This window comes from Fusarium keratoplasticum, chromosome 5, assembly GCF_025433545.1.
Source record: "Fusarium keratoplasticum isolate Fu6.1 chromosome 5, whole genome shotgun sequence".
Taxonomy (NCBI): Eukaryota; Fungi; Ascomycota; class Sordariomycetes; order Hypocreales; family Nectriaceae; genus Fusarium; species Fusarium keratoplasticum.
The window spans coordinates 2,532,540-2,546,556 of NC_070533.1; the positions used below are offsets into that span (position 1 = coordinate 2,532,540).

A 14,017-nucleotide genomic window follows, 5' to 3' on the forward strand; every position below is an offset into this window, starting at 1 on the left:
CCGGTTGGTCAGGGGCCCCAGTTAAACTCAACACACGCATACTAATGACCTGGAGTCAAAGAGTGGTCTTGGGTATGGCATGCATTTATGTCTTATTTGTAAGGGTTGGTTGGCGTTGTTCTTTTCAACATCAGGCGTTCACATAGGCAGTTAGAGCAATCGTCTATTCAAAATGTATATTAGGCTCAGGCTTGGTCTATCTATCGTGTTCCCTTGGCGCCCGCAGGTGCATCGACTCTCCTCCTCCTAAGTGACGTACCCATGGCATCCCTCACCATGGGGTCTGCTCTGATGGTATTCTGCACAAGCCACTCCCTCATCTTGCCCTGCAGATTGGACGCGGCCTCGGCATCTCCCTTGTAAGGCGCCATCTCCATGTCCAGTAACCGCACAGCATCACCGTCGAGCTGCTTTGTCAACATCTCAAGGCGGTGGAGGCTTTCTTGCAGGGCCTTCTCGTCCTTGTCGTCGGCCTTTTGTTGGCCACTGGCTTGAGCCACGAGAAGTGGTCCGATCTGGTTGAGAGCAATGTATATGGTAATAATAAGCCTCCGAGCCAACGAAATGACCTGAAATGGGAGGTATGGTGGTAGAGAGCTGACACGAGCTATGACAGCGTTGACAGCATTAACAAAGGGAGGAAAGTCAGGTCGCATGACGGTATGAAGCTCGAAAGTGCAGAGGGTGACGAGAATGAGCCAGCGGTAGTATTTGCCAAACTCCATGTAGCCAAACAGGCCGAGAACGTAGATGGACGCAGCAGCGACAGCATAGTGAGGCAGGATGCCCGAGACGATTCCGCGGGTGATGTAGTCTCTGATGGTGACGCACTTTTGCCAGCGCGCAATCTCGGGTCCGAAGCGTTCATAGGCGAAACGCTTCACGGCGTCGTGTAGGGTGTCGCTCGCGAGCTTGAGGTGCATGAAGAAGGCGGCAGAGTCTGTGGCATCGCGGCCAGCCTTGTCCGGATGGTGCATGGCAGCGAGACGTCGGAATCGGGACTTGATGTCGCGGTCGGTCGCGTTGAGGGGCACGCCAAGGTCGGCATAGTAGGAGGACATTCGACGCTGATCATAGTCGGCCTCGAAGATGGTGTAGGCCAGGTAGATGGCTACGACGAGGATGTGGATGGTTCGGCGGTGCGAGTTGAATCGTGCCGAGCCCGGGGTGGGCTTAGGGTCGCCGGCGCGGATGGTGATGCCATAGTAAATGGTCTGTACCCATGAGGTTGCGAGCTGCAAGAAAGTTAGCCGTTGGAGAGGGTGTCATGATGGACAGAGCGTGCATACGCCAGGAAGAAAGGCCCAGCCTAACATGGAGAGGTAGCTCGACATGCTGGGCGACTGAGCATCAAGTGATGCTTTTGACGGTTTAGAGAGAAGGTAAACTCATCCAGCAGACGAGCAAAAGAAGTTCCAAGAAAATGAATGGCAAAGATCAACCAGGCGCAAGTTGGTTGATCTTGGATGTGGCCAGGTTGCCGTGTCTCAGAGAGACATCGTTGGTGTTTGGTTAATGAGATGCGTCAGAGTGGGTCCAGCGCTACAGCCTGGACTATTGCTTGATTTCATTCCTTCAACTTCCACCACTTTACAACGACATTCTAGAGAACAAAGAGCTGATATTGGTCAGCATCGAAGTCACTCAAGTCAAACCATCTGATGCACCGCCACGTTTGTCTGTGCCCAATCGTTGATCGATCATGCCGGATCGTCAGTTTAAACTCCTGGTCGGTTTCAGCTTCACCCTGCGAAACCACAACCATGGACAAATCATCTGTCAAAGACAATCCTCCTGCGAACGCTACCCTACCCATAGAGCGGTTATTAACGTTTAACGTTTCAATTTTTCTAGCCTCTAAGAGGTGTTCCATACATCAAACTCAGCATAAGCCATACCACCCATGCCCACGTTGCAACCCACTTGCACTGCTAGGGTCAGCGCATAAGAAACATCTGAAAATAGGTTACCAGATCAGAGGATCACTGGCCATTTTCTGACGTTTGACGTGATATGTATGCATGTGATTCGCTGTACAAGCGCTCTGAAACATCTTCCTCGGTAACCTCCTTGGGGGCCATGTGCAGTGGCGAGCAGCATTAAGATGGACGCCATGCTATATCAGTGATGGATGCCCTTAGTCGTTCCCATACGATGTTGTCTATCCATCTCACTCTCTCCAAATACCCTTCATCATGTTCCTCGCACGGATATTGCCATTTGTTGCGGCAGCATTGGCATCTTGCAACGGCCATGACAAGCTCTGTGGTCGCAAGTATTCCGATATTACCTTTATAGGCACTCACAACAGCGCCTTCGTGGGAGAAACGCCAGTCCACAATCAGTACAAGTCAGTGAAGGAGCAGCTCGACATGGGTGTACGATTCTTGCAAGCACAAACACAGGATAAGGATGGCGAGATCCAGATGTGCCACACTCACTGCTGGGAACTCGATGAGGGGCCTCTGAAAGATTACCTGCAAGAGGTTTCTGACTGGATGAGCAAGAATAAGGAGGAAGTTGTGACGTTGCTCCTGACCAACATTGATGGACTGTCGGTTGAGAAGTTTGACGATGCCTTTGAGAGCACTGGGCTTAAGGACCTCGTTTTTCACCCGAAGAAGAAGCTGGCCCTGAACGAGTGGCCAACACTCCAGACATTGATCAATGATGGAACTCGTCTGATTGTGTTTATGGGTACTCTTCTCAATGACGGCGTATGCTCTTGTTCACTGTGCTAACTTAAGTCAAGACTACCACATGGACCAAAGCAAGGTTGACTACATCATCAGCGAATTCGACTACTTCTGGGAGACTTCATACGGTGTGACTGATGATTCATTCCCAAGCTGTGACGTCGACCGGCCAGAGAATGGCAACCCGACCAAGCTCATGGGTATCATGAACCACATGCTCAACCACGACATTCTGGGGATTGTGGTACCCAACCAGATTGACGCGGCAAAGACAAACTCGGCCGAGTCCATCCGGAAGCAGATAGATCTCTGCGAAGGGAATTGGGGCAGACGGCCGAATGTTGTTCTTGTAAGTTGGCCGACGAAGCTGTGAGGATGTTGCTGACAGGTATTGTAGCTGGACTGGGTGAATGTTGGAGACGCGATGGATGTGCAAGTATCTTTGAATGGGCTATAAGATGATGAGTCTGCTCTAACTATTTACTTGATTATTACGCAGAAACGAGACAGTGATTGCACGAGTTTTCCGCATGAAGATTCCTCTGTCTTGGTCCGCTGGTGAATAAGGCAATTCTGGACCTCCCTCTCCAACAAGTGGAGCTGAAGCAGCTCTTCATCACTTGACGCGTAATTGGTTTAGTGGTAAAATTCTCCGTTGCCATTCGAGCAGCGTCGGGGAGCCCTGGGTTCGATTCCCAGATTACGCATTCTTTTTGGCCCTTTTGGAGTTTGTTGATGATTTCTTTTTGCTCATGTTGACGTTGTGCAACAAGATGTTGCCGTGGTGTCGTGGTGGTGATGAACAACAAACGTTATCGAGTGGTAAAAGGGCGGGTCTCATTGGTCAGAGCGGCAACCTTAACCGGATGGCCAGGGGAAGGTGCCCTGACTAGCGCACTAACCCGTCTCCACAGGGGAAGCATCAGTGAAGCTTGTGCTCCCCGCGAACCAACCACTTGCAGCTCAACGCTCGATTTGGGCCAGGGTTCCCGGGGCAAAGGGCTTCTTGTCAATAAACTCGGGAGGGATATGACATGAGGTTACTTTCTGGGTTCAAGAATACGAGGGGGAGGTAATGGATTCGTCATCGGGAGCCTATGTTTGGACAACTGACAAAGACATGGAATGGCATAGGCAAGGGAAGTAAAAGCCCCTTTCTGCTGGAATGAAGCTGAAATCTCTCCCTCGTGATGGCTCCGAGACAAGACGACTTGGACACAAATGCATCGTCACATGGAAGAACGCTTCGATTGGATGTTTCCTCCCCCGGTCGGCTCGTGAAATTGCACATCACGGTACTTTGAGAGGCAACCATCACACAGGCAAAACACACACACATCATCTGCCGTATGCAGCTGTGGTCGCCGTTCCGTTAATTAGTGGCGCGCCTCCTTTTCCCGCTTGGTCTCCCTGATCTTCGTGTTTACGGGGCCGTGACAGATAGCCTGGCATCAATTCGTCTCTTTTCTTCTTTCTTGCATTTTTACCCTCTTTTTTTTCTCGTCTCTTGTTTATCCCTTCTCTCTTCCCCTCATACATCCACCTTTTCCCCCGCGTGCTGGAAGCTGTTGCACTGCTTTTGCTTTGATCAGCTCCATCTCGCGATAACATCATGTTGCTTCGCAACCTATGGCGTGCCGCCCTGGCTGCGACAGCAGGTAATAAGCACTACTGCCAAACAATTACTTGCATGGGATCTTACTAACCACCACTCACCTCTCAGTCCTACCATTCTCCATCGCCAAAGACGACAAGGATGAGGGCGGCCAATCCACCTTTGTCTCGCCAGACGGCAATGTCGCCTTTGCCATCGACATTGGCGAGAACGTCGACACCGAAGTCTACTGGAGCCTGCGCGTCAAGAAAGACCTGTCATGGGGCGCCGTCGGCCTCGGAAGCCCGGACATGCCGGGAGCTCTCTATCTCATCATCTACAAGCACCCCGACGGGTCGAGCGTCACCTTTTCGCCCCGTACCGCCTACGGACACTACGAGCCCAAGTTCTATGAAGACATGAAGTATGACATCCTAGAATCCAAGTCAGGTATCAAGGGCGACTACATGTACATGACAGTCCGGTGCATGGAGCGTTGCCGCAGCTGGCCAGCCAAGGACACGACCGGAGGAGTGCTGGATGTATACAACACCAACAAGGCCATCTACGCATACGGGCCCAAAGAGGGTTACCACAGCAAAGAGCAGGACGCGCCGCTCAAGTATCACAAGGGCTATGGCGTATTTGAGATTGACGTGGGGAGGACGCACGGCAAGTCTGAGCTGCCGTCCATCAACGACTCGACCACCAACGTCGGCTCCAAGCTCCTATCCGAGGACGGATTCAAGCCGAAGCCGAACTGGATGTCGCCAGTCCACGGCGTCTTTATGGTCCTATCCATTGTCCTCCTCATGCCCGTTGGTGTGGTCTTGCTTAGATCGGGAGGCGGCGTCAAGTGGCATGCTCTGAACCAGGTCATTGCCACGGTTGGCGTGTTTGCTGGCTTTGGAATTGGAGTCGCCAACAGTTTCTACTATCAACGGGTATGTTGTCTTGATTTTAATACGAAGGCAGTAACTGACAACTGTCACAGTCTCGCAGCTTCAACGATCCTCACCAGGTCGTTGGATTCATCGTCACTGGCTTACTGCTGGGACAATTTGGCCTGGGAGTCATGCATCACACTCAGTTTAAGAAGACCAAAGCGCCTACAAAATACGGCAGGGTTCATCTCTGGGTTGGTCGCATCATTCTCTTCCTGGGCACCCTCAATGCCTTCATGTAAGTCTTTGACCCACTGGCCCTCGTCCTCGCATCGCTAACTTATCTAGGGGCTTCACCTTGGCTCTGAACCGGAAATGGGGCATGCTTCTGGCTATCCTCATCATCTTTATCTGCCTCACCAGCCTCATTCTCATCTACGGCCGCCGATATATCGAAAACCGACGCCGAGGACCCCGAGGCCCTGGACTTGCAGGTCCCCATGGCTACAGCGCCGAGCCCTGGAGACAACAGCCTCCCCAGCACATGGGCTACCCTTCAGAGCCTCCCCCCGGCTACGAGCCCCCTTCGAACCAGCCAATTGGGCTTGCTCCTCTGTCACCTGCATCGCCGTCGCCGTGGAGGTCAGAGGCAAAGGATGACGAGTCGGATCTGAACATTGGGCGTGAACAGCGGCCGAGGGAATTTACTTGAGCGATTTTTTAATGTCTGGGGGTTTACATGTTTGGCGTTTAATGGTACTGGTCTGAAATATCATGAGTGGGCATGGCAAAAATCGTCACCAGGTATGTGACGACAAGATGGCTTGAAACGCCCAGAGTCAACCGTATGAGCGGATGACATTCCATAACATGAAACATGAGAAGCATATGACTCAATTCAGTCTCGCGCTGTGACGTGACTTCTATCCGCATCAGATATCGTCTCATCTTCGTCGCCTGGGAGCCATATCTCATGTCCATCCCCTTCCTTGACGAACAAGCTGGCCAAGATGCCACAGATACCAACGCAGCTGAGAATCCACCACACCAGACCGACCATGCCCTTGTTAAGGCCGAAGCCGTAAATCACACCACCAATCATTGGACCGATTGTCCTTGCCGCGCTGCCCACGCTCTGACCTATCCCATGGATAGTGCCGAGGACACTTGGATGGGGCGAGCAGTTGTTGACGAGGATTGTCTGACTTGGAATTGCAAAAGTTCGACCCAGTACTTGAATCGAGAGAACACCGCAGATGGCCAGCCAAATGGCAATTCCTCCCTTAGGGCCTGGAGGAGGAGAAGACTCGCTGCTGGGGACGACTGAGAGGTACGGGACAAGAAAGTAGGCAATAGGGAAGCAGAACAAGGAGAATCGCCAGGCCTTGGTCGTCCCCAGGCGTGCCGAAATCCGCGGGTAGAGAAATAACTGCAGATTTATACCGATGAAGCCCAGAGTCGCCATCGCGAGTCCCACAGACCGAGGAGGGAGGCCTAATCCACCGGTGAAGAGAAAGGGAAGATGGCGCGGGTGCTCCGAGGTGTCTGGATTCCAGACTGGGGTTGACAGGAAGACGAACCAGAGAGAGTTGAATGTGCCAATGTGCATTCCGAGTAAGAAGCTCGCGACAAAGGTCATGGTGACGTTGCGTGTGAACATTCGCTTGAAGGGGAGGCGCTGAGTATATCGCCTCGCTGGACGCTTCGTCGTGACCTCGCCCTCCGGTGCCAGCTCAACATCTTCAGCGGGAATAGCGGTATAGCCTTCATGCGAGCCACCCGATGAGAACCGCTTCCGTATCAGTGAAGCGAATCTATGCCCAAGACGCGAGCCAAGATCTTGCGGGCCATCCCGGAGTGCGTCGAGCGTCTCCTCGAGACCGAGCCAGACCGTCAGCGCAGCAATGGCGAGGAATATTGAGCTAATGATGTTTGGCGTTGCATATGGATACTTGAGAAAGAAGTCGACCTTCCCAAAGAGACCAGGATAGCTACCCGCCGGGTCGGATAGGAGACCGCCCATAATAGGACCCAGGATTACGCCGCAGTTGAAGGTCATGGGGAGCAGGAGAAAGGCCCTTGACTGGTACTTTTTCTCTCGGATGATCTCGCTGATCCTGTTGGGGGTTAACAAGTGCCGCTCAGTGTAATATCTATGGCTTACATGGTCCTCATAACTCCAACATTACCGTTGGTGGCACCCCCAATTGTTCGAAATAAGAGAGCCTGCCAGAACGACGTAGCAAATCCAAAGCCTAAACAAGACAAGCTCGTGCCGCAGAGACCGATGAGTAAAACCGTCTTGCGTCCGGAACGGGGCGAGTCCGCAACGCGACCCCAGAGCATGGCCGTGAGGAACTGGGCAGCGGTAAAACTAGCATGAAGAACACCAGCCTGTGCTGAGATGGTCGAATCTGGTGCGTCTGGGTCGAACCACTTGAGCTGGTAAAACATGTAGGCCTGGAGGGAAGACTGAACGAGGGGCTCGCTCATGCGGGCGAGGGTGATGATGAAGAGCTGATGTTTCTGAGGGAGGTCGGACCAAGCGATAGGCTCGTTGCCCTTTGGCTCTGGAGTTGAGCCTGGGCTCGGGGGAAGGAGGCCATCGGGTTCTGTTACTTGGTTGAGAGGACGAGGTGAGTCTTGAGTTGTCTCGTGGTGTTGAGAGCTCGGGTCATGATGCTCCGAGACCTCGGATTCATTGTCACTGTCGGATTTACCATGCATTTATACGGATAGATCCAGGTTCAGTTCGGATATCTCTTCACAGGCAACGAAATAGTCGAGAATGAACAAGAACGAATGTGTCTGAGGCAATATTTTCCGAAGTTTCAACATTCACCGTCGCTCTCGCTTGATGAGCAATTGCGATGACGCCCAACCAGAGTCCAATGAGATAAGCAATCTCAGCCCCACGCCCGCCTTCCTTGTCCCTCGTCCGACCGACGGAGCAGGGAACGACTCCTCCCGGCTCCCTGCTTCCGCTGTGGATGTGGATACCCGTGGCCACCGATTCGCGGGGCCGGAGCGATAGCGGAGCTCCGCACGGCATTTCGGCATTTGGTACGGAACTGACGGGAACGTTGAAACATGTTTCCTCTTTGTCTATTCTAGTGTTGCACCAACATGACAATCGCTATTACAACTTACTGCCCTTGACATCGGTCGCAGGCGTTAACCGCCTACCAGACTCGTCAAACTCAATCTTCTTTCCACTGATCAGACTCTCCTGCAGCAGGCAGCAGATGGTCACAGCCTTGACGGCCCCTTCCAGCTTCACTGGGAGCTCCTTATCGTGGAGACAACAGTCGGTAAACTCTTGCGCCTCGGTGATGAAGGCCTCCTTAAAACGACCGTAGTAGTCGCCAGGGACCTGTCTCCTGATGCCATTCACGTCGTGGACGTTGACCAGGTTTGTCTGCGGCTGGGCGTTTACTGTCGCCTTGCCCTTTGTGCAGATGAGTTCGGTTGTGTCTTCTTGGCCGGCTGCCATCATGCGTGAGGCGTAGATCTGGGCAATCTTGCCGTCCTAAAGTCCAAGGTCAGCTTGTGTCAATGTGAGTATATCGGATGTTCTTACATAAAACTCAATGATAGCCAATGCATTGTCTCTGTCGGTGTGGTCAAGCATGTCCTGCTGAACAGCAGTGACACCGGCTGAGCTGATGGTCTTCACCACACTGTCATGGCCCAAGAACCAGAGAGCCAGATCAACATCGTGGATAGATGTGTCGATAAAAATGCCAGCGGCATGCTTGAGGTAGCTGGCAAAGAATGCAGGGTTTAGCAGATCGCATGTCTGCGATCGAAACACAGCCAGACGGCCCAGGTCTCCGCTCATCACCTTCTGGTGAGCGTCTCGGTAGGAGGCATCGAATCTCCTCGAGAAGCCGCACATGACCTTTTGCTTGGGGTACTTCTTGAGAGACTTGTTGTACGCATCCAATACTTGTTGGGACTGGTCTGTGGTTAGTCAATGGCTGGGATTCATAATCTTGGTGGACATACAATCTCTGGGCTTGGACTGAGAGGCTTCTCACAAAGCACATGGAGGCCCTTCTCCATAGCCTTGATAGCCTGCTCTGCATGAACAGATACTGCACTCGCAATGACAACAGCCTGGAGTGTCGACTCGGTGCTGAGCATCTCATCATATGAGAGATAGGTCCTCACTTGGGGGACCAAAGCCTTGGCAGCATCGAGCTCAGCCTGGACGGGCGAACTAACAGCGATGAGATCCGCGTCGGCGACCAGCCTATGAAAATGCTCTGCATGGCGTAGTCCTAGATGCTAGTGGTGAGAGGGTGTCGTCGAGTGTTGTGTGCTTGGTGGAAGAGCTTACCCATGCGGCCGACGCCAGCGATTGCGACTTGGAGGTTTGCGGAGGTAGACATGATTCCGGCTAGTACTTGTTATATCGTGTGCCTTGTTTGTCACAGAAACTGAATGATGTCGCGGTATACAATTCATTTTTTTCCTCGACTTGACGTTTCTTCTTTATAGATGCTCATCGAGGTACAACATGATCAAAACTCCCTCTCTACGCATCCGCGCTTCTCTCCGTGCTCATGTTTTCTATCAAGTTTCCCGAAAATAATTCTCTTCTCAGCCATTCATGAAGCATGAATTTGAATCCCCCCACAACGATACACAGCCGACATGACGGCCGGGTTTGAATTCCGAAGAGTGACAAGCTCCACTTACATCGTGGAGTTTGAGATGCGGTTATCATTGGCTTCAAGTTTCGGAAATGTCAGTCCGAAACCTAGACTTGCATATGCAGCCTAAGGAGAATGGGCAAATAGTAGGCTTGGAAGTTTATGTCGAGTTACAAGGCTATCAATTGGATAAAAAATAGACATTCGTGGTGTAGGCATAAGTGGTTGAACGGACAAGAGTCAACTATCTCGGTCAATGCACTGAGCTGGTCAAGTTCGGGTCTAGGGTAAGCCACTGGACCGGGAACTCTCGCTATGTCCGGTTCAGGAAGTGTTAAATTGCGGGATATACGAGTCCATTTGATTGGTAACGTGAATTTGATTGTAGTAAAATTAATTCCTATCCGGTTCGGTGCCATTGTAAGGTTAATGGTTGAATTGACGGTTTCTTACTTGGTAGATGGTTTATAGAAACAAACGGAGCGAGCTAGAGTAACATTAGTGAAATCCTTGAGCATGAAAATATTGAATTGACAGACAGTGTATTCAAATACGTGGAGATACAGTATGCCTGGAAAATATACAAAAACTCTTAGTATATCGCATTATTAAACGCGTTGCTGGTTGTGATAGCTACACCGCGACTCTCGATAGTGCAGAGTCGCACCCACTATCCACTGTGCCGCGAGATAAGAAACCGAGCTTCAACCACCAGCTCCAAACTTGCCTACGTCACTCCTCATTTCATCGCATCGACTCTGTATATCAACCATGTCCGTGACAATCAACATTAACGACTTGGACATTCAAGTCACGGCCGATCGCCTCACGCAGGAGGCATTTGCGCCCTTTGGCGACGTCGTCACCAACCCTCGACCAGACCTACACCCCACCGCCTACGCCTACGCCTCGCATGGCGGCTCGCTGCCATACGAAGGTGTCTCGGCGAACCAGGGAACCGCCATCAAGTACAGCCATGTCAGCAAGCCCAAGAACCTCTACGCCCAGGCGCCCAGTGGCAATGGCGAGCTCATCATGAGCCAATTCGTCTGCGAGGCCCGTCAGCTCAAGGAGACCGACGACCCTTCTCAACGCGAGTTCACCGTCAGCGTCCTCGAGAGACACCCCTTTACGTCCCAGACCTTCTCCCCTCTCATGTCTACCTCTTCAATGTACCTGGTCATCGTGGCACCGAGTCTTCCCCCAAGCCCGTTGGATGAGGGCCTCCCTGTGCCAACTGGCCATGGTTTGCCCGGCAGAGGCCTACCCGACCTGAGACGCCTACGCGCCTTTGTGGCGACCAACAGACAGGCCGTTACCTACGGCGCCGGGACATGGCACGCCCCAATGGTGGCAATGGGCAAGGAGGCGACGACGCTGGACTTTTTGGTTGTGCAGTTTGCGAGCGGAGTTGCTGAGGAGGACTGCCAGCTCTCCGTCTTTGAGCCGGAGGAACCAAAGATCAGGGTGCGGGTTCCGGTCGTCAGGACAGGTCGCTCTGGGAAATTGTGAATTAAAAATAAAATAGGCGATATTTGAGGATCAATCAATTGCGTAACTTGGCGGTGGCTGAGTTGGACACAAACGAGAATGTTGATTCAAATGAGGCCTTTTCAACTTTAACAGAAAAGGCCAAGAAAACACCACGTTTCGACTAAGCTTGAAGTGACTAGAATACCCGTCCGCTCTGACTCTTCTCGGACACGAAACGACGAGAATAGTTCTCGCTGTAATTGTCAAATACGAGACTGAGATGCAGCTGGTTGGAAGGATTAGTCATCCGGCATTCCTGGCCATGGAGGCTCCATCACGACGACTTCAAGCGATGCCCATATAAATGTTGGAAGCTGTTCAAGTCTGGAGTTTCATTCAAACAGGCTTCATAGCCACTGGGTCTTTTGGAAACTATCGGGGTAAACCAGCCATTTCAGCGTGACTCACTCACAATGGTGGCTCAACTCGAACTCACCGATGCTCGCAACAAGCTTGAGGATCTCTCCGGCATCCAGCTTCAGCCCGGAGAGAACCCTTACACAGCCCTCATAAGAACATGCAATGACAACCCTGTAAGTGACTACCATTTCTTCAAGGACTACTTCAACTAACACCATGACCAGGCCGAGATCCAGACCCTCTACTCTGTCCACCGGACAAAGAGAAACGCCCAGCAGGCCGAAAAGTTCCTAGACCCCAACTTCAAGGAGCTCATCATAGACCAGTATCTCCTGAGGCTGGAGGATCAGACCGTCGAGCCGGGCTTTCGTGACCCGAGGAACTGTCTCGTCTTTTGGGCGAGGCCACCTGATCACGTTGTTCGACTGGCAGCTAAGCTGCAGGAGTTGCTGAAGCAGGCTGCCCCAAGTGAGCAAACTTCAAAATGAGCTGTATCGTTTTTACTGACGTCCGATTTAGATGTTTGGCTTATGCCTACTCACAAGATGCACCTGACGGCGCTCGAGGTTGCTTTCTCCAAGACTCCCGATGAGATTGCCTCGTTAGTGTCTACGCTGCGGCCGTCAATCCCCTCAATTGTCAACTACCCCTACTCGCATAGGTCACGTCTCGTCAAGCCCATGATCTCCTACGATCTTTCCGCCTTTGCCGTCTCATTCCTCCCGGCGGCTGGCGAAGCCTCTCTCTCACCGCCCCCTGTGGAGCCTATAGTTACGGATGGCATCACACAAGGAGATGACTACACCTACCATCACCTCCGCCGCGATGTATTCGACCAGGTACAGGCGGGCGGCGTTGAGGTTGGATCTAGATATCAGGTTCCAAGCGCACACATCACACTTGGTCGGTATCTCAGCCATGAAGACCATGATACCCCTGAGAAGAGGGCAAGCTGGGTCAAGGCCATTGACGAGATTAACCAGTGGTTGGAGAAGGAGGTTTGGGATAACCCCGACACCGAGTTTGTGGGCGAGTGGATCGTCGGCCAGGAGAAGGGGCTCGATGCGCGGAACGGCACATTGTGGTATGGAGGTGGCAGAACCATCATGTTGGGAGAGGGTTTCTAGATGTAGCGCCAGCTAGATAGATAGACAGACAGACGGCAAGCCCGAGATTTCGATACTTGTTAACTTTTCCCCCAGACCGTGCCTCCCGCCTTGAGTCCATCTTTTGGCTACTTGGGTATGACTCAAACCCGGACGCCGGCCTTGGACCTTCGGAGCACCTCACCACATTGTGCCTAACATTGGCGGAAAAGTCGGTTGGTGCAGTCACAGAGATTTTTTTGATTCACTCCCTATGAAACATTCCTCAGCCGAGGACATGTACCTCCCTTCGCCAGTGTCCGTGATGCCCAAATGCCGCCAGGTAAGCATGAGAAATGGTGACCGTGAGACCCCAAACACAAAGCACTTAGAACACCAGAGCCGCACCCTTCGTCTTCTTGTCACCACTGCAGAGTCGTTAGCATTCCGTAGGCGCGTGGCTGGACAGGTGACGTACCCGAGCTCGAAGTGCTTGCATCGCTTCAGCGACAGCTGGAGCTTGGTCTTGCACTTGACGCACTCCAATCGCAACACGACCTTCTTGGTAGTCTTGGCCTTCTTGTGGAAGACGGGCTTGGTCTGACCACCATAACCCGACTGCTTGCGGTCGTAACGTCGCTTACCCTGGGCAAACAGCGAAGCCTTACCGGCCTTGTACTGAGTGACCTTGTGCTGGGTGTGCTTGCGGCAATCCTTGCCCTTGCAGTAGGTGTTGCGGGTCTTGGGAATGTTGACCTGTGCGATGCAGCGTGTTAGCGACCTGATGATCAGGGTTATTTGTCAAGTCTCGAGATGTTCCATCGCCCGCCGCACGAGACAGTCTAGGAGTTGACAGCAATCGGAGAGTCTTTCGTAAGAGGCGCAGAGAATTGGAGTAGTCGGCTGGTCGTCGAGGAATCGGTGCTGACTGTCGATGATGTCGCGAATCGTCTCCCTCCAGCAGCTTCACCACAAAAATTCATCCCACTTTCTCGCGGATTGACTGTCATCGTGCGGGCGGTCGACGGGCGCAGAGCTCGAGGGGAAAGGCATCGCATCTCTTGCAGTATGCTGTTGCTGATGAAGAGGGCTTTGGATTGACTGTTGCGACGTACCATCTTGACGACGTTGTGCGGTGCCGTTCTTTGGGTGTTTGGTGATGCGAAGTTCCAAAGACTGGGCGAAATTGGGAGGTTTTGGGGGATTT

The 14,017-nt window shown here is 52.4% G+C and overlaps 8 protein-coding genes across 8 annotated transcripts; 4 read left to right on the plus strand and 4 right to left on the minus strand.

The window, feature by feature from the left end:
• Positions 1-200: 200 nt before the first annotated feature.
• NCS57_00741400 (uncharacterized protein) lies at positions 201-1,334 on the minus strand (the record flags this gene model as incomplete). Its single annotated transcript, XM_053057265.1, has 2 exons — positions 201-1,235; positions 1,290-1,334. 2 exons carry the CDS (start codon positions 1,332-1,334, stop codon positions 201-203), a joined length of 1,080 nt encoding a protein of 359 aa, XP_052913460.1.
• Positions 1,335-2,195: 861 nt separating this feature from the next.
• NCS57_00741500 (uncharacterized protein) lies at positions 2,196-3,153 on the plus strand (the record flags this gene model as incomplete). Its single annotated transcript, XM_053057266.1, has 3 exons — positions 2,196-2,697; positions 2,753-3,045; positions 3,094-3,153. 3 exons carry the CDS (start codon positions 2,196-2,198, stop codon positions 3,151-3,153), a joined length of 855 nt encoding a protein of 284 aa, XP_052913461.1.
• A 1,155-nt stretch (positions 3,154-4,308) lies between these two features.
• On the plus strand, positions 4,309-5,886 carry NCS57_00741600 (Cytochrome b561 domain-containing protein; the record flags this gene model as incomplete). The annotated part of the gene is made up of 4 exons (XM_053057267.1): positions 4,309-4,354; positions 4,420-5,234; positions 5,285-5,472; positions 5,523-5,886. 4 exons carry the CDS (start codon positions 4,309-4,311, stop codon positions 5,884-5,886), a joined length of 1,413 nt encoding a protein of 470 aa, XP_052913462.1.
• A 186-nt stretch (positions 5,887-6,072) lies between these two features.
• On the minus strand, positions 6,073-7,901 carry NCS57_00741700 (MFS domain-containing protein; the record flags this gene model as incomplete). Its single annotated transcript, XM_053057268.1, has 2 exons — positions 6,073-7,291; positions 7,339-7,901. 2 exons carry the CDS (start codon positions 7,899-7,901, stop codon positions 6,073-6,075), a joined length of 1,782 nt encoding a protein of 593 aa, XP_052913463.1.
• A 412-nt stretch (positions 7,902-8,313) lies between these two features.
• Positions 8,314-9,568, minus strand: NCS57_00741800 (uncharacterized protein; the record flags this gene model as incomplete). Its single annotated transcript, XM_053057269.1, has 4 exons — positions 8,314-8,703; positions 8,755-9,132; positions 9,183-9,457; positions 9,517-9,568. 4 exons carry the CDS (start codon positions 9,566-9,568, stop codon positions 8,314-8,316), a joined length of 1,095 nt encoding a protein of 364 aa, XP_052913464.1.
• A 1,035-nt stretch (positions 9,569-10,603) lies between these two features.
• On the plus strand, positions 10,604-11,344 carry NCS57_00741900 (uncharacterized protein; the record flags this gene model as incomplete). Its single annotated transcript, XM_053057270.1, has 1 exon — positions 10,604-11,344. One exon carries the CDS (start codon positions 10,604-10,606, stop codon positions 11,342-11,344), a length of 741 nt encoding a protein of 246 aa, XP_052913465.1.
• A 434-nt stretch (positions 11,345-11,778) lies between these two features.
• NCS57_00742000 (uncharacterized protein) lies at positions 11,779-12,852 on the plus strand (the record flags this gene model as incomplete). The annotated part of the gene is made up of 3 exons (XM_053057271.1): positions 11,779-11,898; positions 11,950-12,193; positions 12,245-12,852. The coding sequence occupies 3 exons, from the start codon at positions 11,779-11,781 to the stop codon at positions 12,850-12,852; spliced, it is 972 nt and encodes a 323-aa protein (XP_052913466.1).
• Positions 12,853-13,198: 346 nt separating this feature from the next.
• Positions 13,199-14,015, minus strand: NCS57_00742100 (60S ribosomal protein L44; the record flags this gene model as incomplete). The annotated part of the gene is made up of 3 exons (XM_053057272.1): positions 13,926-14,015; positions 13,289-13,566; positions 13,199-13,238 (listed from the first exon to the last, which is right to left on the minus strand). Exons 1-3 carry the CDS (start codon positions 13,926-13,928, stop codon positions 13,199-13,201), a joined length of 321 nt encoding a protein of 106 aa, XP_052913467.1. The 5' UTR covers positions 13,929-14,015.
• Positions 14,016-14,017: the final 2 nt, after the last annotated feature.